Source organism: Neopsephotus bourkii, unplaced genomic scaffold, assembly GCF_033783945.1.
Source record: "Neopsephotus bourkii isolate Nb327-2 ecotype Australia unplaced genomic scaffold, CSIRO-AGI_Nbou_v1 NB_1181, whole genome shotgun sequence".
Classification (NCBI taxonomy): Eukaryota; Metazoa; Chordata; class Aves; order Psittaciformes; family Psittacidae; genus Neopsephotus; species Neopsephotus bourkii.
In genome coordinates this window covers 2,325,032-2,351,980 of record NW_026901666.1, presented here as the reverse complement: position 1 = coordinate 2,351,980, position 26,949 = coordinate 2,325,032, and the positions used below count along the sequence as shown (strand labels likewise).

The window sequence follows — 26,949 nt, the reverse complement described above, 5'->3', positions numbered from 1 at the left end:
CTATAAAAGAAACCCCAAACAAACAGCAAAAAACCAAAACCATAACAAAAAAAACAAAACCAAAAAAACAATGAAACCAACCAAACAAAAAACCCATCCAAACAAAAACTCAAATGTCTCTATTCCCCCCTCCCCAGTTAACTCCATCAATAGATTAATATTTTTTTAGTTATGAACATCGTCTTCGGTTTGTCTCTCACTTTCAGGTCAAACTTACTGGGTAGCTAATGCCAGCAGCCTAACCATGTTGCCTGCTGCCATTGTTTTATAGATGGAGTTGCTTTCCAGCTACATGTCTTCTTTGGGCTTATATGTTAAAGAGATAAAATATGAAATGGTGGAATGACAAGCAGATTTAATGAAAGTTTTAAAAATGCTCAGCTGTAATTGCTCACCCTTCCATACTGGCATTGGCAGAACTGTGATGTTGCCAAGTTTAATATACAGGATGGAAAAAAAGCTTTGATTTTAATAAAAATAGGTGACAAACAAAAGAAAGGGAAAAAGCCACAGGAAATATTTCACGTCTTTATAGTGAAGATGCTAATGGTCTGAAGTAACATCTGTGTTCTTCCTACATTCTTAAAAAAACATAAAATATATCACTTTCTGATTATGTTAGCTTGCTTTGAAAGCCCACAGCAGATTTATTATTTCCTTTGGAAAAACTGTACTTTGTTCTTCCTACAATATCATTCCCATCAACCGTAGCATGCCAAAAGAAGCTGCTTTGGGAATAAGCCAAGAAGACTGAGACAACGTGGTATACTCTAAGCACAGACTATTTATGGGCTATGAGAGAAAATCCTTTTGTAATTTTTGAAGCCTGCATTTGGTGCAAGTTAATGAGAAAGTTTGAGAGACTGAGAGGTCTCATTACGATATGTCACTCCAAGATTGCATCTTTGTTTCCCTAATTTTCTTTTAAGCTGCTCCCAAGCTGGCTAAAAAGATTCTTTATGAGAGAGAGGATGAGATAAATGTTGAATGCAAAGATGGCCAGTCCAGATTTGATCCAGTTATTTCATTCTTGCAGTGAGCTGGAGTGAATCAGCCTACAAGTCACTGAGAACAGAGGCTGTCGACAGAGCTATAAAACCACAGCTGTATTTTTCTTCCACTCTACCAGCATCTTTTGGGGCTGAGTACAGTGTTTCTGGTTATTTACAATACTGTGCACATTTGTACAAATTTATCCTCTCTTCTGTTTGGGATTTTCTCCCCCCCCCCCCCCCCCCCCCCCCCAGGATCTCAATCATTATTCCGAATTATTTACTAGGTGATCCTGAGCAGCAGCTGTAATTGTATGGGTTACCTGCAAGACTGTTCCCACTGGCCACAGCTGGTTTGCTCAGTGAGCTGCTTCACAGAGCCATCTACCTCTTTCTTAAATGGAAGACTGAAATGAGTTGACATAGTTGGGATAATTGCTTCATCACTAGTAACAAATTATTTCTTTTCATGATATTTTCATGTGATTAAGAAAAATCCTTTGAAGAGAAGCCATTTTCTAAGTGGGCACAGAAAAACCTGTCAGATGAATATCAGAAAGATAACCAAAAGAAGAGTTTGGTGTGCAGTGGGAAGCCACTGCTACAGCTGCTGATTAACTGATAAGCTCTAGTACCTTTGTGTTAAGTGCCTACTTACAAATACATACAACTTTAGATATGAATTAAAAATAAATGCCAAACAAAGGTATAAATAATGCTACACTGTTTGTCCAGTGGCTTCATGGGTGTGCTGGCTCCACTCTTGCAGCCGTCACCATTCTTGGTGTTATTACAGCAGTCTGCACCAGACTGCTAGCACTGTAATTCATTGTATGCTGTGATGTTGTTCAAGCGGGTTATTGAAGTTATTTCTTGCACTTCTTCTAAGAGACCAAGGCAGCATGCCTTTGCCTACGCATGACTCCAGTAGGTCCCATTTGTTCTTGTGCAGCTTGTTCTTTCGAAAGTGCAGCTCTTTGCCCAGGTGGTCCCAACCCACAGGACTCGCTCTGTGCCCTTCCTCTCCCTTCAGTCTCCAAACTACTAACACACCAGTAGTGTTCCCAGGGGACAACGAACCTCACCAGCACAGTTATACCCCAGACCACCCAGTCATCCCCATTTTTCCACTCAGATCCAAGGGACCCAATAACAGCATCACATATGCATGCCTTATTTTCAATAATGAGTTCAATACTGCACATACCTGCCAAGAGCCATGACATGCAGAGAGCTATGACTGTTTTCTGCAAGCTACTTTCACTTCTGGAGCTAAGATTGAACTAAACTGGAGGGAACATTCAGATACTAATTTCTGAGTAGAATTGAAAATGGTAGATTGCAACCTACTCCCTCTTGAAAGCCCAAGCCTGAAACATTTCTGAATACTCACTGCAGAACTCAAACACTTGGATTTAGTGATTTTCACACACAATTAAGGACCGAGTGTCAGCTACTTCAAAATGCTCACACACTCTGGCTTTTGACACGCATGTAAAACCATCCAAAAATACTACCAGATGCCCCTGTCAATTGTTAAATAACTTAGCTTTTCTGTACTCAGTTAATAATAGCATTTTCTAGCCAATATTAAAATTAGGTCATGGGATTAGGACTGTACCTAGGTGTCTTCATATCTAGTGGGTGAACAGGCAGTATTTTAAAGGATCTATAATGAACCTGAAAAACAAACACAACTTCTCCCATCTGTTTATTTCTCAGTAACCAGCGTATGCTAACAGCCATGGAGCCAAGCAGTCTGCTTCTCCAGAGAAATCAGAGGAGCTGTAAAATTGCATCAGTGTAAAGATAAATGCTCTCACCTGGGAGAGACAGGGATCCACAGCGAGCAGAAAAGAATGTAAGATGAGATCTACCACAAACGCCACAACGATAGTAACTGGGCAACATGTGAACGCTCCCTAGGCTGCAAAACCCAGGAAACCACAACCGAAATCCAGCCCCCTCCCCATGGGTGTGCAAAATGTTTGCAATCAGGCTGCCAAGTGCTGCTGTCCAAATACTTTCAGATCCATTGGCACACATGGATATTTTTCATAATATTAAACGTGCTTGTGTGCTTCTTCAAGTCTTGAAAATTCAGGGTTTTTTTTTCTTGAAATCTTGGTTATGAGTACCAAAGATGGAATATTTTTATTTGGGAGACAGTTCTTTGTTGGTTTTGTTTAGGGTTTTTTTTTTTTCCATATTTTTCAAGCTCATTAGCTATCACTTCAATGATTCTGTTCTTAAAGTAGCACAATGACAACTGACCGTGTCCAGACAATTTTCATCACAGGTATTTTCATCGCCAATATCCCTTCATTTCACACAAAAAATAACTGCCACAAAACTCCCTGTTCAAGAATAATTAATGCTCTGAAAAACAGCATCAGCCTTGGTTCAGCATTGGGAAAGCCAAACACATTAATCAAGGCTGCATCTGAACAAGGATGGGGATGCCTCATTCATGGCCATAGAGTTCTCTAGACTTTGGAACATCCTCTGAAAACAGCACATCTCTGCACACCATGGGGAACATTTACTCCATCTCTTGTTGCTTGGACAGTGCTAAACTGTACGACAACCAGCTGTCCTAGCCCCTTTCCAAAAGGGTGGAACACTGCAAATAGTGTTTGTGAGCTTTAACTTGGTTTTCCAATTCATTAATGAATATTTTATCTTGTTAACCTGAAAAGCAACAACAGTCTTTAATAATGGGGGTAGGATGAGTGAAACAAAATTCCTTCAAGTCAAGAGCATATTCTGCTAGTGCAGCATGATTAATGACAAGGGTGATATTATATTAATGGCAAATCTATTAATGTCCACTTTCAAGATTTCACAATTATTGCCATTCTCCTGGACTACAAGTTAACGGACATTTTCCCAGACTTCAAGAACAAAGCATAGCCAGCTGGCCTTTCCATGGACAATGGAGATTCAAGCACAGAGGTAGTTTAGGATTATGCATTTCAAACATCTGAAGGACACCTTCAGTTATCCCTAATAACACCCCTCTTGCTGTTGCCCTTCCTGTTACCCTCAGACAGCTGCAGAGGAGCTTTTGTTCAGGTATAGAAAATCCCCAGTTCTGACCTCTCCTGCAGGCAGGTTGTCCCTCTTGCAAATCATCCTCTACCATTTTGAACTACACAATAGTTGGCAGTCTGTGCAAGTGCAAAGTAGCCAAGGGATTTTGATGGTTCAGAATAGTGTCCTCTCCAATGGGCTGCATGTATAGATTTTGTTTAATTTTTTTTCCAAGTAGTGTAGTGAAAAAAAAACCCAATTCACTATGTTTTCTCAGCTTCAGTAGGACAGACACCAGTGCTCAACCCTCTACCTAAGCCAGAGCTTTAATTTAGGATCTCTGCTCCTTTCAGTGATGGTGCTTTACCCCTCCAGATCACCAGATCTTTTGTCCTCCATGCCCAGCTCATATAAAAGCCACATTTTCTGGCTGTGCTGGCTCTGATATGTGCTGGCTCCTGTGACACTCCTGTGCTCTCCAGCAGCATCCTGACGATGTTTCTGTTGACTCAGACTATTTGCTTCCAGGCTGCCAAACTTTGTTCCTCTAAGCACAGATTTTTCTCTTTAACTATTCTTTTCCCAAAGTTAGCTTGCTCCGATGAAGACATTGGATCCAATTTATCCAAAATCTTCAGTGTGTAATTTGAAGACAGGGGTTCATAATGTTCTTCATTCAGTACTCTCCTGAAAACCCAAGCCTGTATTTCTCTTCTCCTGCAGTGCTTGTTTTGTCACTGGCAATGTGTGACTCCCACATGCCGTATGTACACACATCAGCTCAGTGCCTTTACTCTTCTGCATCTCTAGAAAGAGGTTTTCTGACATTCCTGAATGCAATTTCATCCTTCTTTTGCTTTTCTAAATCAGCAAAATTCTCTCACACAGGCCATGTTATCAGCTGTGGAAGCCAGGTCTACCTGGGCTGAAGCCCAGAGCTGCCCTTTATGGATTTTAACTGGCCGTAAATACAAGAATCCACAGCAGTTTTCTTAAAACAAAAGCCTGTTTTTAAATACAGTGAGAAAAAGGCACAACAGACAGGAAGCAAACGCCTGCTTTTTGTTCCCAAACTTTACACAGCCTGTCACAGATACGTCCTACGTTATCCTGACTGTGAAACAGGCAGTCATTCATACCTGGCTGAGTATTTTGAAGGGCAACGCTTATAAAAGCCATATTCTCAGTATAAGAAGATCAGTAAGGGAATTCTTCCTCTTTCATATACATAAAGTTGTAGCATTAACAGATTAGTTACATGTGAATGGGAGCAAAATCAAAGACAGCAAAGCTAATCCCCTCAGGTGTGTACACATGGGCCTGGGCAGGTATATACTATGTGAAGAGCACAGGAAAACTATGCATGAAGAGCAGAGTCTAAAGGCAATATGAGCAAACATCAGGCAGGACCAAACCAAGCAGAACATGCCGAACACCATTTGAAACGTCTCAAAGCCACACCATATTGGAGATGGAGCAAGTCCAGAGAAGTCAACAAAAATGATCAGAGGGCTGGAGCACCTCTCTTATAGACATAGGCTGGGAGAGATGGGATAGGTCAGCCTGGAGAAGACTCCAGGGAGACCTTAGAGCAGCTTCCAGTGCCTAAAGGGGCCAAAAAGAAAGCTGGAGAGGGACTTTTGACATGGGCAGACAGAGGTAGGACAACGGAGAATGGCTTTAAACTGACAGAGGGGAGATGAGGAAGAAGTTCTTCCCTGTGAGGGTGATGAGGCACTGGCAGAGGGTGCCCAGAGAAGCTGTGGCTGCCCCATCCCTAGCAGTGTTCAAGGTCAGGTTGGATGGGACTTTGAGCAACCTGGTTCAGTGCAAAGTGTCCCTTTTTGTTGCAGGGGTTTGGAACTGGATGAGCTTTAAGGTCCCTTCCAACCCAAACCATTCCATGAATCTATGATTTTATCCCTGAAAAGACAGATACAGGGAGAAACTGCAAATCTAAACATAATTTTTAATGAGAATTTTCATAAAGAATCAGCTTTGAAATGCTTCTGCAAAACTTACTTTAACGCTGTGTAAGCAAACTTTAGCCATCCCTCTCTGTGTAGTAAGCGATGAAGTACTTTTTTTGAGGAAGGATATCTTAGTTTGATGTCACCATTATTTGCTGGATTTGGGGAAACAGAGATGGGTCTATTTCATGTGTTCAGGGGTCAGCCCAGATTTCAAACCCACAGTGTGAGGAATGTCAGAGATGGAGCCCTAGCACCCAGACTTCACCCAGACCGAAATCGTCTGTACTTGCTTTGCCACCTTAGAGAATAAGATGTCAAAACAGGGGGTGGGGATGGAGGTGTTGGGGATAGGGGAACAAAGGGAGCCCTTTAGAAGCACAAAGAATTAACACCAATGTGCAGCTTAGATCGGATCAGCAGAATCAGTATTTTGGTCCAGCGCATTACTAGATACATTAGATGCAGTTTCTGCAACTGGTTTTCAGTATTGCCAGCACTTAGGAAATCATTTAACATCCAGCAGCGGACCTTGCTTCTCTCTCTGGGAACTGAAAAATGCTAATTCCCACCCACACCACCCTCCCAAAACCTTTTCCTGTATAAATGTGGACAAGAGCACAGTCCCGATTTTCTCAAACCAAGAAGGACAGCCTATCTAATCACTCATTTTCAATCTCTGAAGACCAGCATGAATAACACCATTGTTGCACACATATCAGCGCCCAACACTAGGGTTACACTGCCTTTGGAAATAAGTAGCCTTTGGATTGCCCCTCCCCGTCAAGTATCATGTTTGGTTATTTAAAAGGCATAACAGCACACCAAGCAAACACTAGAAAATGAATGCTGCAACACTTCAGCTTATATTCAGAATAAAAAAATACAATTTTGACTAGCTAGCAAACAAGTAAAATACTATCTTTCCTCCACTTAAACAAAATAGCCCAGCCTTCCATTTGCACTATCTCCTTGCATTTATCAAGTTTAAACTAACAATGGGAATACTGAAGAAATCCTTCAAGCAAACACAGAGCTATTGAGCTGCTATGGCCTATCAAGGATTCTATCAATCTTAATGTCTAATGCCACATTCTTCCTCGCTTAGATTTCAACGGATACCAGAAAGAGTTGAGCAAATTTTATGTAATTGCTGTGCACTTAAGAGCTTCAGAGGAGACTGCATTTCACATTTAGTTACTTTACAAGGCACAGGCCCAAAGTACAGTGCATTGTCACCTGCATCCACCTTATCTAACTGCCAGGACAATCTCAAGGCCTCTGTACCAGTCATGCAGCATTATTTGACCTTCAGTTATAATATCCAGAAAAGAAAAAAAGGCAGAAAAAAAACAGTCCACAGAAATTCTTACCATCACACTTCACTGGATCTTCAGGCAAAACTCATGTTACTGCATTATGGCTGGTGACAACCAGCTCATCAGAGGGAGGAGTACAAAACTAGCAAAGCTGCTTTTCATGGGAGACAAATTACTCAGTTTTTATTTGCACTGAGAAATACATGTTCATGCTAGTTCTCCTATTTGAATTCAGCTAGGATTAGTCATATGATTAAAACACAAAAATCCGTTCTTAATGCATTTCTGGCAGCTTTAGCAATAAAACTACAGGGATTTATTAGCAATATAAATGATTATGATCTTTATTCTCCATGGATAATATTTTCAAGCATATGTACTGACTTACAGCCTATTGACCAGTCTGAAAATCTGGCTTTGACATGTTAGCCAGGGCTTTTAACAGTATTGTAAATTCCTTTGGAATGTAGGTGGCTTTAAAAACACTGCTATGTAGCCACTTGGAAATCTGCTCCTAAGGAGCCTGTCTTTCACTGACAGCGAGAGAACTTTAGCCACCACCTCCCATCTCTTGATTGGAAAAGACATTGGTACTTTGTTATCCCAGAAGTTAGATTCTTAACACCATGAGTAGCCTCGCCTGTATGGTAGCACAACGTTGGCTGGGATGACAAGTACGTCCAGCTTATTGAACACCCTGGAATGGATTCCCTCAACACTGCTTTTGATGGTCAAAAATTCAGGCCAAGGCTGTTTACACAATTAAATGATAAAGCTTTGGCAGCCTAGGTGCCTTCTGATACACCCCCATAACACCTCTGACGCAGGAATTGTGTACTTTACAGAAGAGCAAAGACAGAATTACAGAGTGCAATCGTGAAAAAACCCTAGGAATTACCCAAATATTCAAAACACTTGGTTTTGTGGGGGGGTTTTCCCCTCAGATCTTTATGATGGGCAAACCTTTTCAGTGTTATTTTATTAGCCATGGCCAGAAGTCTGATTACTAGTTAATTCTAGGGAGTATAGGGGTTTAAGCAGCTGCTGATGTACACAGTTCTGGAGGGTATCTGTGCAAGGCGAGGCTACATGCCATTAGCTCTGGTGCACATATACTGTGTAATCTGGCTAAACTGACCAATAACCAACTCATAATGTTTCATAAAAGTCAGTGGCACAAAAAATGATACTATGACTTGTAGTTTGGAAAAATAAATGCAATACAAAGATTATTGCTATTTTAATACCACACATACATGTGTTGTATAGAGATACTTCATGGTTAAAGTAATGAGAAAAAAAACCCAAAAATGTATATTTTTTTCTTCTTTTAAAACCAAAGGGTATTTCTTGCACAGCACCCATCTACAGTTTATTTTCTGAAGTTTTTATTTTCCCAGACGGATCCTTTTGTTTCACTTTGCAACTGCCAGGGAAACTTGAGTATTTCTAGCCTAAGGCCCCACATAAATTCTTCTCTCCTTGATAGATGTTTACCTCCAACTTTTGCACAGGAAAAAAAAACCCACAAACGAAGTTCACCTGTCCCTTGGTCCTTGCTATCATAGATGGCCCATGACAGATGTCATGGAAATAGTGCCTGCAGATGACATCCTACAAAGACTTCTGTGGGTTTCATTTAAAGTTTAAGCAGACAGAGGCTGCAGGCTCCCTCAAGGTTCATCACAAGGAAAACAAATATTATAAAAATTAGAACTAATCAATCAGTATATGCAAATGAGGTTTAGAAGTGAAGAGCAATAACTCTGTCTCTCTACACCAGTTCTAGACCCCTATATCTCAGATAAGCATGGGTTGCTAAAGGGGTACCACAGCTTTGATATCACAGTCACTGGCTGTCCAGGCCATCACACACATGGGGAGGAGAAGCACGCAGCTAGTCTGGAACAGGGCAACAAGACAGTGCAGGCAGGTCAGATGAACAAGTGATACTCTGCATGGTATTTGGGCTCCATTTCAGTCATCATCAGCTTAGCTTTTAATGGAAGATTCTTCTCTAAAGCAAGACTAATAACGTGTCTCAAAAACACCTAAGGCAGTTTGCAACAAGGTAAGAAGGAAGAAATAGATGTTACATGGGGAAATGTTAGATAAGTACTTTCAGCACGCACAGAGCCTTTGGTCTGAGCACCAATTTTACAATATACTCTGTAAAGGTTAAGATTAGCGTGTAATAATTACTAAATGAATATTGAAAGCAGAAGCTAAATACCTTCAGTAAGACTGAAACATAAAGGGAGCATGTTCTTCACGATCATTAAGGTCAAACAGGTTTTGCTCCCCAAATGCATGTAGAGCGATGCAGAGGCTTTTATCCCCACATTACACAAATGGAACAGAAAGTCAAGTAAGGAACACACGCAGGTGTTGCTCACATCCCAGTACCATGCCTAGACATGAGCCTTTTGCATCCTTATCAAAACCAGTACAAGAGCACTTGACCTTAATAGGGCCACATAAACACTTTGTACCTTTGTTATCTGGGTGTGATCTGTGACTAATTTAGCTAAGCTAAACATATCCGAATATTTTCATCTCAGTTACAAGGCCTGAAAGAAATAATTCAGTGCACTAGCTTCTGAATCCTTCCCGGTTCTTATTCCACTGTATTACTGTCCCATCCACATCGCTACCGTCTTTGGAGAAGGACACTCCCTCAGCTTCTTTTCCAAAATAAATAACAGAGAAAAACCCAAAACCCCACTGCAATCCAGCCGCTGTTACTATCTCCAAAATCATCTACCTGGGCTGGATTCATACCAGAGAGATTTACAGGACTTAATGGCAGCAAGGGCTGGAGGTCAGTTAAGGAAGCTCTGAAATTACTTGCCTTAGGATAGCAAATTCCACAGCAGTCGCAGCAAAGCACAGGCATAATGACTGCTTTGAATGTGGTGATGACAGATGGATAAAAGTTCTGTTACACACGCAGCACCAGTGTCCTTGCATATGGTCTAATTTTCCTTTTGATAGCTTACTTTCTTGAATGAAGGTGTCTCAAGAAGCATCGTTAATTGCACTCTGTTCAAATCTGAATCAAAAGTGCAGTGTCAGTGCAACCACTGTTGCAACTGGGATCTACAAACTATCTTAATACTAGCTTTATCCCTCTGTCCTAGCCGAAATGGTTTTAGGTTTCAAATCAAACTGATAGCCTGCAGTTATACAATGAAGTGCTGAGCTACTGCAATTTCAGTAACCAAGATCACACTTTCATCCTTCTCTATACAGAAGATTTCCATAAGTCAAGTTTGCTCATGCTACTACTGGTTTTTTGCCTTTCCTTCCCAACTTAACTCAGATTTCTCTGTAACTGGCTTTTCAAGTGTGGCTGCCCCTTCCTACCCCTGCGGCAAGCTATGCAGGAATAGCTCAGCAGCTGCAGTCTCACCATGCTTCCTCACTACTTCTCTTTTCTGCTCTCTCCTAACCCGTGCACTTCAGCAGGACTTCTCCATACCTACTTTAGATTATTTCTCAGTGAGGAAGGCAGTGAAACAGTGCTCCCCAGTAAAAGGTCTTGCTGGCTCTCTCTGAGGATCCAGGAGATGATTAGGCTTAGGATGATACCTGACACTCTATGATGCACCATGGAGTACCAACCTTGCCAAACACCACAATCCCTTACTTAAACCATCCTATTTCACTCCCCACAGCAGACCTTACCCTTTTTGTACCAACAAATATAGAGAAGGATGGCGGAAAAGGTTTAACACTGACTTTATGTTTTAAAAATCAGTAGTTCATTTCCTATAGAACCACATAATCGCTCTATGTTTCCAACCAACACAAGAAAGTGTGAAATATTTTACAGATAGATTATTCTAAGTTTAATAAGCTTATATTAAGCCTTTTGGAAGCATCTACTATAAAATGGCTAGCACTGTAAGTTCTTGTGTTGTCTTTAATTTGCTTTTGATTTTTATAGCCAAAAATACATTCCCACCCCCAGACAGAACAGTATTCTCCATAGCTTTCCTTTGCCCACAGCCACCTAGCAATTTTGTAAGGCTACTAATTACTTTAAAAGATAATAGACTATACATACAGAATACAATTTTATGATAGAATGAAAAAGGCATGTTACGCTCACAAGACAACGCAAAGGAGGAAAGACGAGAACGAGAGATTTCCACTCTGGTGGAATTAAATAGGACCTCCTTAGGATGAGGCCATGAGAAAAATAAAGATAAATAAATTAAATGCCCACTTCTTAGGGGAGCAGAGACTCCTTCAGTGAAGAAAGGGAGAATATAAATAAAGAGATAAGCATCTTTCAGAAAATTAAACAGCCAAAGAAGGGCTAAAGGATTTTATCCAAAGTTTAAAAGGGGACTTGTGTAAAGGCACACATAAAGGCATGCTACCTCAGCAAGCAAGGCTGCACAGTGTTATCTCTATAGTGTCCATTTCCTGAGGATCCAGAGCCACCCTAAAATCTTAACTAAGTCTATGCATGTGTGGGATGTTAAGAGGATCACCATGACTGCACTCTGAAATACTGAGATGTGTACAACAGAAACATTCCTGCTTTACACAGCCTTTAGGACATGAATTATTTCATTATTATGAAATACACATTAACTAATAATAAGAGCAATGAGACTGCAGAAAGGCAACTTGCAAAAATTGAGTGTCCATGACAACAGAGGGAGAACACCTTCATTTTTATGCAGAATCCTTAATAAATTCCAGTGATCAGACCTTATCTTGGAGCTAATCCAAAGAATGTCACCTTGAAAACGTTAGTTCTTGTCCCACAGACTGGCTGAGAAAAGGCGTTAAGTGAAGAGGGAGGTGCATTCTTTAACCTCTTCTAATCCATACATCCCTTACAGTTTCCTGAAAGAGGACCACCTCTTGGCCTAATTTGAGCCTACCAAAAATAATCTTCGCTTCCCTCCTCCCCATTACAAAATGTTACCTTTCCATGGATCCTTTAGAGAATCCAGAGATCTCCCATTTTTTTTTCCTATACAGCCACAGGCTGAGACCAACCTTTGATTCTAAAATGTTGATCCAACGTTTTTCTGGAGGTTTGTTAGATTTCCTATCTGGCCTCAAAAGAAGTTCAATAGAATGGTGAAATAGAAACCCGATTATAAGATAAGGGAACATTTGAATTAAAAGAAAAAAAAAAAAAAGAAGCCCATTAAATGAGATGACAAAGGTCATTGATCACCACATTTCATACAAACTCAGAACTTTCCAGGAATATTCATAGAGTTTAGAAGGAACTTTACCAAGTTGCAATCCCAGGAGCTTTTGTAAGTTCAAATAGCTGCTGACAGACACAGGCACAGAAACATGATGGTCTGACTTATATGCAAGCTGTACTAGTAATATTGTAAAATCCCTTCACATTTTGCATGTCCTTAAAATTAGGGGTACAAAGGATACTTCAACTGAGAAAAGGTAAATCTGAAATCAGTGCTGTAGAGCTGCCAAACACTTCCAGGTGTGCATGACTGCATGTGCACATTTTTAAATCATGCCAGGCATGCAGCAGACCAAAGCACAAAGACTCAGCCAGCCCTCAACTGACTTCATGCTCATCCAGATTTAACTTCCAGAACTGAATTTAAGGGGACATAAAATTTCAGCTGCTGAAAATCCTGAGGGTCAGCAGCGAACAAATGAGGTTTAGAACCTTCCACCATTAGTAACTATTATCAGTATATGTGAAGAAAAGGAGAGTGACTGCATGCCAAGACTAAGTCTGGGATTTTTTGACATGACTTACGTATATAAATGGAATGGTTATTTATAGCTGCAGGAATAGGAAAAAAAACCCTAGTTCTGGAAATAATTCACAAAGAGAAAGGAGTAAATTATGAATCAAACGTCACTCAACTAACCCCCCTAGCACTGCTGATTTCTGACGCGTAGGGCAGAAGCTGTATTAGGTGTGTATTACTTCAAAAAAAGAAACTTTTAAACTTAGAATAGTCAAGGCATTTTCTGAGTGAATAGAAGGAAGTTGCAGAGAGCTGAAGATTTCTCTCATGTGGAGATGAAATCCACTTGCAGCAACACAGAAAACAAGGTATTCTCATTTTATTTATATATGTATATATATTTAGGAGACAACACTAACAGCAATTCCAACACTAACAGCAATTCCAACTCCAGACAGGTATCAACCACAAACATGGTTTTGACACTGCAATTCCCCAAGTGGCTATATGCATGTTGACCAAGCCAATTAAACACACAACTGTTAGCAAAAGCAAAAGCAAAAAAATATTACCAAACCACTAACTGAAACCAAGTCTTGCACTGTCTGCAGCAAGACAAATTTCCATATGAAGTTTCAAATGCTGAAACCCCTGGAAAGTTCTATGATCAGGTATTCACCAGATTCTTTTAATCTGGTGAATCTTATTACTTTTAATTATACTAACTCTTCAAATACAGGGTTAAAGTAATATTAGAATCACCTTAAGTTCATAAACACCAGATAATTCCATTTAGGCAGGATCCAGCCATTACAACATCACATAAAAGAGAAAAGCATACGTATATGTATTTTTTACATGGGTATGTAGGGATAGGACAAGGGGGAATGGCTCTAAACTGACAGAGGGAAGATTTAGATTAGGTTTTAGGAAGAAGTTCTTCCCTGTGAGGGCGGTAAGGCCCTGGCAGAGGCTGCCCAGAGAAGCTGTGGCTGCCCCATCCCTAGCAGTGTTTGAGGCCAGGCTGGGCAGGGCTCTGATCAACCCTGTCTAGTGGAAGGTGTCCCTGAAGCCTGATGATCTTTAATGTCTCTTCCAACCCAAACCATTCTTGGATTCTATAACACACATGAGTCTGGCATAGGATATTATAGTAAAAAAGAAAAAAGTTTTAGTGATACAAGAAGATAGCCTAACAAAAATATTTGTACATCAAAAGTGAAACAAGATAGATATGTGTTTTGATTTATCTCTATTAAAACTGCCTGCACTAATGGATTCCAGCAGGCTACTTAGACTTGAAACTCATTTTCAAATAGAGAATCATATCAATAAGAATGTTCAACGTTCTCTCATTTTACAGTAGAACAGACAGAACTCTTACCAAGCCTGCTATGCTATTCTGTAAGTGGCAAGATAAGAGTCTAATGGTTTATTCTACAAGGCTTTAAGGACCAAAGGTATCAATGCATTAAAAACCAAGGGGGGAGGCATTTTATTCAAGCATAATTTATTGGGGTTTTATGGCATGAATTCACTTATTTACATTTTCAGAAGAGACAGAAGAAAACTATCTAGTGATCAGCAGAAGGAAAACACATTAGGTTCAAGTAAGCTCTCTGAAACTTGCCTGCACAGATTAGTTTAGGCACAGGATTATAACAAAATAGTATTTCTTTAAAAACAAAACGGCTTTTCATTTGAACACTTGTTACTTGTAGCTCTAAACAATTTAGTAAAAAATATCCTGGGAGCAGCTGAAGTACAAAGAGTAGAGAGGGTATTTTGGTTTTAAAAAGTAAGTAATTATCAACTCCTGATATCCTGATGGGGCTTTCCATAGTCACATTCCAGTTTAGTCTTTCTATTTACTCTAGAGTAAAGTAGCAGAAAACTTCCTGATGATGTTTCCTAAAGACTGAAGATGAGCTGGTAAGCAATCACGAACAATGACACAATAGAAAAGCTCATTAGTAAAATACATTTTCCGTGAGAAGGATTTTTATTTTGTTAACAAACTTGAATAAGTGCCAATAGCACACAGTATCTAGGAAAGGCAACTGCCCTCTTGAACCAAACATGATCCACAAATGGCTGCGTGTTATGTATTTGCATACTCATTCACCCAGAAATTCAGGCAGTAAAAGTCCCAAGGCACCAATTAAGCTGGACCTAAACCCTTACTTGTCAACTTCTAAAGGTACAAGGGGACTGCAGTTCTAGAGCTGGCTTTCTTTATGTAAAGTATTAATTACGGGAGGAGAGAGCATAACTTTCCTTCTTCAGTATCTTATTTAGGAATATATTAGAAACCTTTGCATATCCGCATTTCTTCCCCCAAACTCCTCACACCCACCCAAAAGAAAAAAAAAACAAAACACAAAACCAGTAACACCCCCCCCAAAAAAAAAAAAAACAAACAAAAAACACAAATGAAAAACCAACCACCAAAAAACCCATTTCTGTTCTGACACAAGAACAAAGAGATAAATATTAATTCCAGGAATTCCTTTTTACTGATGTATTCCATGGGCTGCTTTCCATACTAGAGGAATGATGTCCCAGTTTAGGGGTTCTGCAGGGAAAATTCATTATGTTGATGTTCTCCATGAGGCATTTCTAAAACATTTGATTTACTGCCAATATGAGGTAGCTAACTATGTGTGACAACTGCGCTCTCAATCTGAATGAAAGCATTTGCACTCAGCACAGTTCTTAATCAATTATAGCAATGAATCTCCTACTTTCAAGCATTCAGGACTGAACTCTAGGACACCTTCCCAGGTTCCATGAAAGGCACATCTCCTGTCCACTGCAAGGTTATTGGCATGCATGAATGGAAAAAAATGCACAGTTGCAAGACTACTTCTGTATTATCTCCATTGCTGAGTTTAGCAAAGTAAAATCTTATTATGATCTACCTGCATCAGAAGATATAACAGGCAAAGTAAGTGAACAGGCTTTATTCCAGGGTGGGGTGGTTTGGGTATTTTTCTTTCAGTGCTGAATAAATGAAGTGTGAAGTGAATTCAGTAATAGAAGAAATACATCAGATATTTAACACTGGAGGCAAGCCCTTTAAAAGTATTTACCCTTTACAGAGAAAATAATACAACGACTTTAATTCCTGAATTTTAAACATCTGCATATCTTTGCATCCTTGTGTTTGAATCACCTCACCATTCAATAGATGCCACAAAGCCTTATACTGAAAATCCATTTTATGTGACTCAGGTGGTAAAGGAGTTTGAAAACAGCAAAGATGCTATGAGAGGTTGTATAGAATCATAGAGTGGTTTGGGTTGGAAAAGACTGTAAGATCATCTAGTTTCAACCCCCTTGCCATGCTCAGGGACACCACACACTAAACCATGTCACCCAAGACTATATATCTGAATGGAGTTCTACTTGTTTGAAAAGTACATGCTTCCCCGTGCATGTGGCCTTCAGGATGTGTTACTACTCCAGGAGAAGCATTTACAAAGTGCTTGTTGGCAGACAATAAAAGCAAGAGTAGAGAGTAACTGTATTCACGTATCTTCATGATTTCTAGAAAACTGTTCTTATGCCTAAAAAAGAGTAAGAAAAAAAAGGTACTTTAAGAAATGCAGCAATGGAGAACACTTTCATCAGGGAATAACTGGGAATCATTTCCAGTGAGGCTACAAACTTGCCTCCACAGGATTTCATCATTAGTCATTGCTGATTAATATCAGGTGGGGACACATTGCACTATTCTTGTATAATTTACCTCTATCTAGTAAAAGGACTACAGTAAACAAGATTACCACAAGATTATTTGGGTAGAGCTGCTGTAGGCTGACAGCTTCCCTATATCAGCATTAATTTTTAAATGTAGATGAGCCCTGACAAAGAGCATGCTGTAAGAAACGACTACATTGGACTGATTTGTGTCACTGAGGTCTAATAAAATGCTGAGCACGCTGCATGTTCCCTGACAAAGCACCTCCGAGCTTATTAGTTATAAGGTGACGTATACAGCAGTGGCTTAAATTCCAGTCCAGGTGTAACAATGGCATGTATATACTTATGGAATAAGCCTAGCAAAAAACAACAACCAAAAAAAAAACAACCACCAAACCCAACCCCCAAGCCCCCAGATGCAGCATCTGTAACTGCTTTTTGTTTGGCTACTTTACTTTGACTACATGACTTTTTATTACAAATCTCACCGTAATCTTCCAAACAGGATTGTATTTGGTCTTTCTCAAGACCAAGTGCTCCTGAATTTCCAGTAAAATCTGCATAATGACCCCCAGCTGCAGGTCAAACTCTAATGAAAACATCTGCAGACCCAAAATATCTGCAAAGCCTATCCCCTTCAACAGAGATTTTGTCTTTTTCATGACTGTCATCTGCCCTGGCTGCTTAGATTTTTATATTTTGTCTCCCTAACCAGCTTACCCAGGCAGAGGCAGAGGCACCCACTGCTTTTCACATCTGCTATCACCAAGTAGCTCAAGACCAACCAACCACCACAACAAAAAAGAAAAACCCAGAATGCTGCTGGTTTGGTTTTTTTTGTTGTTGTTGTTGTGGTGGGGTTTTTGTTTGGGGTTTGTTTGGCTTTTTTTTCCTTAATATGCTTTCCTCTGTGTACTTCATTCGGAAAGTCAAAGGACAGGAGAGAGCACTTTGCACAGCATATAAATGACATCCCAAAAGGAGCGTGGGAGGAGAGGGCTGACAAGTCTGTGAAACACAAGAGCTGATAAGCACACATCCTCATGTGCTCCACAAATTAAAAAGCTCATTAAACTGAAAGTTTATCTTCCAAAGATTCCAGAACACACCCAGAGTATACACTTTGGAGAAAGACCTCCTTGGCATCATTGAAATGACAGGGTCCAAACTTAATGTAAATGACAACAAGGACCTGGCAATGACAGAGCTGGCAAGAAGCACAGCCCAAGAGATGACAGCTACAAGCTGGAGATGTTGAGAAAGAGCTTCAAACTAACCTCAAAGAATAACGCAATTTTGATCATATTTTCTAGAAATGTCTGCCTTCAGATTACTTCATTTTCTTTCCTGAAATCAAGACAATTTTTAAACTTCTGAAGGTTTCCTGCACCATTAATCTTATTAGCATTAGAGTAAGCCATATGTTTGATTCTTGTTATTTCTTAAAACTCTACCTAGTCAGATCCACGCAGCGTTTCAGCACTGAAGACAATTTAGTCTTACTTTTTTAAAAAGGCTTTATTTTGTCACTTTTGCTATCAATTCACAGGCCCAACTTCCAAATAAATCTTTCCAGCTGCAAGAACCAATTAAATGAGCACATATATCAACTGCAACCAATGTTATTTAAAGTCATTTGGTCTTTTAAGAAGTTTTTCCTAATGAACACATCCCCATGACTATGCTCCAGCACAATTTACCACAGGCCAATATATAGATTTCTCTTATTTAATCAATTGCACAGCAACAACTACATGTGAGCAATGGCAACTGGTTAAATTCCAGTCCTATCATGATAAAATACCCCTCAACTTCAACAGACCAAGACACTCATTCAGTGTCTTTAAGACACCCAGGTCATGAAAATAAATGCTTTTCCAAACATAACTCATGAAATCATTTATGTATCATACAGTTCTTTGGCAGTATTTCCTCTTAACACACACTTGAACATTAACCAAATAGGCAGATGGATAGAAAAGAAAATCAGATGCAGCTTGCTTTTTGATACAAACTCAGACTCAAAATGCGGGTGCATTGTGCGGACTCTGTTAACAAATTCTTCAAAGACTAGCCAAAACCAGACACCAGTCAGAAAGTGATGTTAGTAACAAATCTGTGCTATGTAGTCTACACAGATTTTCTTCTTTTTTTTTGGAGGAAATATACAACAGAATCTGCAAAACAGAAGCCATGACGAAGACGCAAGACCTGAACGCCCATTTTCTCAAATGACATGAGCTAGATCTTGTAAAAATTCAGTGAAAATAATTGTAAGTGAACTTGCCATTCACCTATTTTTCACCTTATTTAATATTCTGTTTATCCTACCTGCACTCACGTATGTATTTTCTACTTAACACAGTTAATTTGGCCACAACATTCCCATTCCAGAACACCATCACATAACCCTGGTTACAGTGACACAGACAAAAGGGCAGATTAAAAAAAACCCAACAATAAATGATAAGACTGCAACAAATTAACACAAATGAGCTGTGCAATGTGACCTTTAAACCCCTATATAACAATATTGCTTTTCTTTTTGCATAAATCTATTCAAATATCAAATATCTAGTTTTCCCTCCTTTAAGAGCAGCTTAGTACACTACTGAGGATGATGTTAAAAATGACCTTACCAAACCACCACAAAATCTAAACAATCTAAAATAATGAATTATGAATACTAAATACACTCAGTGTTCCCCAATCCTCTCCTCCAAGCTTACAGCCATTTTTATTGCATCTTCTTGACTACTTGAAGACAAGATTAGAACAGATGATACTAAAAGTTAATACAAAACACCAGACATGCTTTCTCCAGAGAGACAATACAGACTAATTAGTCACCTGGTGCCTGCCTTACTCCTACAGGAGGTTAAATTTGCCCCAGCTGAGAATCTGACAGTTTCCCCATCAAGGTCACACGGATCTGTATAACTGCAAATCCTAAACCTACAGTGAGCAACAATATTTCTACCTTTTCCTCTGAGCTCCAAAGCTGAAAATTTTCCTTCTTAGCTGAAATACAAGGACCAGAAAGAGGCTCAAGCACTGAAGAAACTGCTCTTCCTCCAGGTTATCCTGCCCAGATACATGAGCTAAAACCCAGGATCAGTATTACTAGGGCCAACCGTTGTCCTGCTTCTTTTAAGAGATGGCTGCTGGCCTTGTTTACCTAATTTGAAGCACCTGCACATAGCAAGCACTGTAAAACCATGTGTGTCTTCTAGGGAGACTTTCAGAGTCTAGAGATGGTAAACAAACAAGTATTTTCCTACAGAAATGGCTTTGTGCTTTGAAATAGCCAGGGTTGGTTGTTGTTTTTTTTGTTTGTTTTTAATATCTTAATCTTCTTTTGATGGCATTTGCTACAAAAATCTGACATCCGCATTTTGACCTGTTTAAATGAGCTGACTGTGTACTGCTCGTTTTCTTAATCTGGAATTTTAACCTGCACCTACAGTTCACTTTTTCTGATAAGTGGCCAGTGCAGAAACACATATCTCTCTGAAATTTTTCTGATTAAATGTAATAGTAAAAGCTTATTTCCACTTAAATACGATAAAGCTATACCTAAAATTATTTCAGTAATGATCACAGTAATCACATCTTCAGACATGCGAATTAGCTCTAGTATTCTTCATGCCTTTTCAATGCCTCTGGGTAGCATGATTATCAGGATAAACTCCTCTAGCGTAATAATAATCCTCCCTAAAGATTCCTGAAGTCACTGCTAGTAAAAATCAAAGCAGATGAAATTATAAACTATACTGAATTAATTCTGCCAGCATTTCCTTACCTGTAGCAGGAGTTTATTTAACAAGCAGTCTCCCCAGGATACGCAGACCTACACATATAGATTATTTGTACTAGTGATCTTTCCTTCAATAGAGCTACACAGTTTACATTACCACACCTCACAGTGTAAAGCCAGGAAAAAAGGGTGACTCTCATCTAGAAACCAGAATTAAATGTGCATCTGCTGATATGCACCACGCTTGTTTAGCCTCATATATCTGTGACAAACTGATGGGAAGGTGCTCCTCTCTCAGCTGGCTCAAGCTGAGATGAACGGTTTCTCACTATTTCCATTTTCTGAAGTGGCAGAGCTCTTTCACATCACTGAAAGGGTTCTGCCTTATGTGGCCTGGGGAAAAGCAAATCTCCACTCAATGGAAAATCAGATGTCCCTGGAAACAATTACATCAGCTAGGAAAGTCAAAATAACCATCTGTTCCCCCCCTTCACCCCAGGGCTCAAGTGCTCTCTCCTGTCCAGGCCTGCTGATTCCCACATCTTTGGCTGGCTGTGCATCCCTCCTACCTTGCTGTACACTCTGTATCCCTCCTAGCCTGCCCCTCCATGAATTTCTAGCATAAATCTTAAGTGAAAAAATCCACAGAATCTGCCCTCAGTGCAACTTCTGTTCAACAAGCAACCGGTCTTAAGCAGCAAAAGGATTCTTACCTTTTTCATCACAAACATTTTCCAACAGCAAACATTTTAATATTTTTAATTAAAAGTGACATTTCTGGAGAAGTTTTACAACAGTAATGCAGCAATGAGAAAGCATCACACAAACCAACACTGAAGAGTGAAGAATATTTAAGCTTTTAAAAATAAATCTTCTACAGACTGTCCAGTGCAAGGTAAAACAAAAATAATCATTACACATATATCATAAAATGACACTTCCCTCAACTGCACAAATTGATTTACTTGCCATTACTCATAAATTCTTTTCAGTTTCTAAGGGTAACACAAGGGGACCACTTTGCCCATGAAAGCACATGAGTTTGGCACCCACTGATTTTACCCAGTGCCTGTTATCTCCAGAGATAAACACCTTGCGCCATTACTGAGAGGCAATACAGTATTTAACATGTTACTGTTGGAAGCTGGATGTACACAGAAATATGAGCAAACACATTTCTACATATTAAGTTACGGATGTGCATTTACAGAAATGTCCTTTCCAAAGCTGTGGGGCTAATATAGGCACTAACAAGTCATATAGTGATGACATCTGTGAACCAAAATTGAGATGTATGAAATACATACATTATGGAACACCTGACAATGATTTTTTTTCACAACTCTTTTAAGTTTTTCCATGAGTACTTCAGACAAATATCCAAAGAGAAAATACAGCTGATACTTGAATCTATTTAATAAAATATAAAAATTCTACCATAAATTAATGTTAAGTTTGTCTATGCAGTCAACCCTTAGCCATGCCAAAAATATGTGCTCTGGTTATTTCCTCTAACAATCAGCACATACTGCTTTTCTACAATGTTAGCATTTAATATTGGGCTAAAATCAAATGTGAGCAGAAGCATAGTTTTTTACATACATAAAACACAGCAAAGGATAAAATTAATACTCACTCTTAAATTCTATATTTGTTCATCCAAGTGCCTATTTGTGCAGCATTAATATTGCATTAACAGCTTTTGCATATTCATTTTTTCTAGAAACAATATTCCTAATCTTTGCAATAACAAATGTATTGATGTATCAAGATGACTAGAACTCATCCTTAATATCCTCCACTACTGGAATTCTATTATGCTAAAAAATAAACTTTTGGCATCACCAAATGCTTTCATATATTTCAGACAGGTTGCTGTCTTCATTGTTAGTTTTAAAAAGATGACAGTTAAAATCAAGCATACTATTTTGTCATGTCAGTGGAATTCTTCATTTTTATTTTTATTTTTTAATTCCAAGCAATTATTTACCAAATGCGTTAAGTATTTAAATTATGAGTAAATTTCTTAACTTTTCAGACTGGCAAATGGGGAAAAAAATAATTCGGTTTAACCAAGAAAAACAAACACCTGGAGACATCCCCTCCCAAAGGTCTCTTGGCAGTTGTAGAGAACTTGCAGCCCATTTTGTTTGCCCCTGAGCCCTCTCTCTGGACAGCTTCCAGAGTTTCCCCGTCACTCTCAAATGTTCTGGAGTGGCATTTGCAGTGTAAACAATTGTCAGCACTTAGATTACTGTAAATTACTTACAGTAAAGTCATAGAAGACTATAGGATACTTTAAGGCCTTGTTAAGACTGCAGTAATTATTCCCAGAAACTGAATTATGGGAGCATCTAGTGCTTAGAGGCAAACCCAGAAGAAATACCATGACCTGAAACGTGAAGACAACTTTGAGCAGAGAGCAAACCTGGAATGAATTTCTCACAAGCAAAGAAATTCAAGGATCATAGATCATACAGCAAAAACATGATGTTTAATGATGAAAAATATTTAATGTGCTTGTCACTGTGTCTGACACCACGACTAATACTACAGGTACATTACCTAGGGGTGATCCCTGAACAAAGTAAAAATTTCCTCAGAACTTCCTCATCATGTCTGCCTGTGGGATGGCATGGCAACAGTCATGAGAACCCACAGCTTGGAAAACCTGGCTTTAGACAGCAAGAACTATTTTGTACTAGCAAGGAAAAAGTGTTCTCACCCAGTTTTTGTAGCTACACCATTGGCTGTCAACAAATCATGGGTTTTTAGACATATTCAGATATTCTAAAAATATTGTGTAAGCATTTTTAGAATATAAACAAAATCAAAAATGGTTCAGAATCTCTTTTTCAAGTGCTAAATGTCTACATAAATTTAGTGACATAAACCAGCAAACACTCAAGCCAACATTTATGTAAAAAAAAAATCCAATTTATAGATACTTGAATTTTTCAGAGAACAGTTTGGACTCTCTTTTTGAGAGTAAGTTTTAATAATGTGTCCTTCCTGAAAATTATTTCAACAGTTAATCATAATTTGAACCATCTCATTTATGAAATGAGAAATTTAAAACAGGGAAAGATCAGAACAATCTCTTTTATTCGTAATCAAATCAGTATATTAATAAATGAATAAAATAGTTTAGAAAAAGAAAACAGCGAAGTGCTAGGCAGGTAAAATCCTTAGCTGTACTGAAAAATAGAATCTCGACCCAAATGTTTCAAATGAGGGTGCCAAAGCTATGTAAGAACGATGTCCGGAAGCCCGGGATATCCAATAGCACAGACTTACAAGTCGAAGAAACATCAAAGACAGTAATATTTATGGGAGAACCTTCTGCAAATTGATACAGAACATGGTAGACTTCTCTCTTTGTTTACACCAAGTGCTCACAATTTTGATGAAAACACAGCTGCTTGACTGTACCTCCAATTTCAGAGTCATGGTACTACCACCACTTTGAACAATATGACAGAGATTCAGCTGAGGTGAGACACTACTGAAAGAAGATGATCCCTTTAGCACGGGGAAGGAATTCTGATTTAGGTGCTCAAACAATTCATCATTTTTAGACAGAAATTCTACATGATTTCACACTGGTTTAAAATCTGAGTGTGAGACATTTTACAGGAAGGAAAGATAAAAAGAATTATTTTGTATTATTTCAAGTAGAAACAACAGCTCTGGTCAAAACGGAAAAATAAATTTATCATATATGTTCTCTATGAAAACCATACATGTTCTCCATGAAAACCATAACTGAAAATAAGCTTAAATACTTATGTTGATCAAGACAAGAAACTCCTTGTTATTTATGCACAATGAAAACCAGTTTTAAAAGAGTTGCCGTTGAGATACTTGTTGGTACATCATCCACTGAAAGTTCTTTTTTATCTTGTGATTACTTACAGCTACCTTTCTCTGTTCAAAAAACATGCCAAGCACATGTGCATTTTTATCATAAAATAGTGAATTATAATAACATGAGTTCATCCCAATCAGTGGGTGGTTGTGTTTAGCTTTTTTTTGAATACTGCAGGCCATGTGAAGTATCTTCACTAAAATATCCAAGGACTTCATCATGTACCCTTTCCTTTCCACTGTCCCCTTACATTTTCCATAATTAAGAAGTATTAATGATTTCTCCTTGCACATACTAAACCAATCTTCTTACAGTTTCTGACAGCACACAGACAGGCAGACCCTCTCAAGCAGATCTAACAGGGTGTTGCATCACAACAGCATGGTCATCATGACCAACACAAGCACTGCAATGTTGACTGTCCACTTGCTGCCATCTGATGTTCTTCGGGCATGCAATACAGCAAATACTGCATTTGTGTGGTTTGTTGGTATTTCTACATTGCAAATCATCCCTTCACAGCAAGAAATGCATTCCTGTGGAGAAAAAGGAGATCATTTGACATAGGCTAATTCAGCAGTTAGCTTTTAAAGATGTATGTTCTATCAACAGGTTGCAAAGGTTACAGCTAAACAGACTCATCATTTCTGCCTGGCAGCCTGACCAAAAGCAGCAGATGGAGCATATATACTACAACTCTTCTTCCAAATCATGCAGCACAGCCTTCCTAAAGTAACTCATCAGCTAGTGCTCTCACCAGGCTTCAGAACTACGATGTGATGTAATACAGCCATGTCAACTGTACTGACAAATTCAGTTTTATTGTCTGAAATCTTTCATGTTAAAAATAACTAAGTTTCACAACTGTTAAAGAATTAGTGGATAATCAAGGTTTGGTTTGGTTTGGAAGGGACCTTTAAGGATCATCCAGTTCCAAGCCCCCTATCAAGGGCAGGGACACCTTCCAGTAGAACAGGTTGCTCAAAGCTCTGTCCAGCCTGGCCCTGAACACTACCAGGGATGGGGCAGCCACAGCTTCTCTGGGTAACCTGTGCCAGGACCTCACCACCCTCACAGGGAAGAACTTCTTTCTAACATCTAATCTAAGTTTCCCTTCTGTCAGCTTAAGGCCATTCCCCCTCATCTTATCCCTTGGAAACAGCTCCTCTCCAGCATTCTTGTAGGTCCCTTTAGGAACTGGAAGCTTTTCTAAAGTCTCCTGGAGCCTCCTTTTCTGCAGGCTGAACAAGCCCAGCATCTCAGCCTGTCTACATAGGAGAGGTGCTCCAGCCCTCTGAGCATCCTCATGGCCTCCTCTGGACTTCCTCCAACAGGACTTGACTTACTGCAGTGAATAACACTTTGGTAGGGTATATCTGATTATTAAGAATAAACTTTTACCTAGGATCCAAAGCATGAGAGAAGGCAGCAGTTCAAGCTTTTTGTCATGTAACAAAAACTCAAGTTGTATCTTGCTTAAGAGTATGGCCCTCATGGACAAGTACAGTCTCACTTTGTGTGCTGGGCAGTGTTGTCCAAGCAGAGAGATGACTGGAGTACCTTACTCCCAGTCTGGTTTGCTAAGGTGCTGATGGTGACACAGCTGCAGCACCACAAGTATCGGCACAGGTTGCATAGCCTACCTGGGCACCTTACTCAGAAAGCAAGGCTCATGCATTTGGTACACACTAACAGTGCCCCAGAAAGCTCAGATGTTAAGTTAGAAATTGTTATTACATCCTGTCATACAGCAACACAAACAGGAAAGGAGGAAGACTGGGGTAGTCATGCTTCTGTTGCAGGAATCTGATGTCTATTGTTAAATACTGAAGAGTGTATCTTGGCACATCCTCTTCAGCTCAGCAGGAAAAACAAGTACTGAAATGCAAACCTCAAAACCAATGTGCTGCTCTGGCATAAAGAGCAGTGCTTACTGTGTGGCCACTTTCCCTGTGACGGTGGCAGCCTACGAAATGGCATTCCTCTCCAGTGGCACACTTTTTGGTGACTGATGTACTCTTCCCATGGTCCGTGAAGAGATGAACTGTCAAACAGTACCGAGTACCTACAAAATAAAATTTAAAATGTTTTGTTAGGCAAAATATGCATTCTGTTAAAGGGTTTAAAAACTTCACACTAATTAGAAAAATATTCTCATAAAAATACTTATTTTGGCTATATAAAGCCATTGTGCAACTTAACTATAATATCATTTAGCAAGAAATTAATTAATGATGAAATCTTCAGCTTAATGAATCCTTCAAACCTCCAGAAAGGCTGCTATCACTTAAACTACTTTTTAGCACTAAAATCTACACATTTATCTTCCATTCTCTACACTTGCTTGCAGCCCATTCTTGCTTGCTTTGTTTTGGACACGTTTCCTCATTCCTCTAGCTTGTTTCTTCCACTTTCCCACTGTTACTGTGAATATGACTGCAAAGAAAAATGAGGAAGCATATTTCCATTCTTTTCTACATATCTATTATTCTCTCATACAAGTACGATCCCCAGTCATTCAGGCCTTGCTGCTTTACAAGCAAGCCTACAGCATAGGGAGACTATTTCACGTTGGGATGATATCCAGAAAGAAGGGAATAAGCCTG

The 26,949-nt window shown here is 39.3% G+C and overlaps 2 protein-coding genes across 3 annotated transcripts in view; both read right to left on the bottom strand.

Annotated features, from left to right (window-relative positions):
* LYPD6 (LY6/PLAUR domain containing 6) overlaps nt 1-19,996 on the bottom strand; it is a 63,530-nt gene extending 43,534 nt beyond the window's left edge. Inside the window, exon 1 of one of the 2 annotated variants that reach the window (XM_061363730.1) lies at nt 19,688-19,996. The gene's annotated coding sequence lies outside the window, so the exon portion shown is untranslated. The remainder of the gene's footprint in view (nt 1-19,687) is intronic. The other variant, XM_061363731.1, reaches the window with a different exon arrangement.
* A 1,222-nt stretch (nt 19,997-21,218) lies between these two features.
* Nucleotides 21,219-26,949, bottom strand: part of LYPD6B (LY6/PLAUR domain containing 6B) — a 55,723-nt gene continuing 49,992 nt past the window's right edge. Inside the window, exons 6-7 of the mRNA XM_061363738.1 lie at nt 26,278-26,408; nt 21,219-24,879 (exon numbers count right to left, since the gene is read on the bottom strand). Coding sequence (XP_061219722.1) covers nt 24,715-24,879; nt 26,278-26,408 — 296 coding nt within the window. The 3' untranslated portion in view covers nt 21,219-24,714. The remainder of the gene's footprint in view (nt 24,880-26,277; nt 26,409-26,949) is intronic.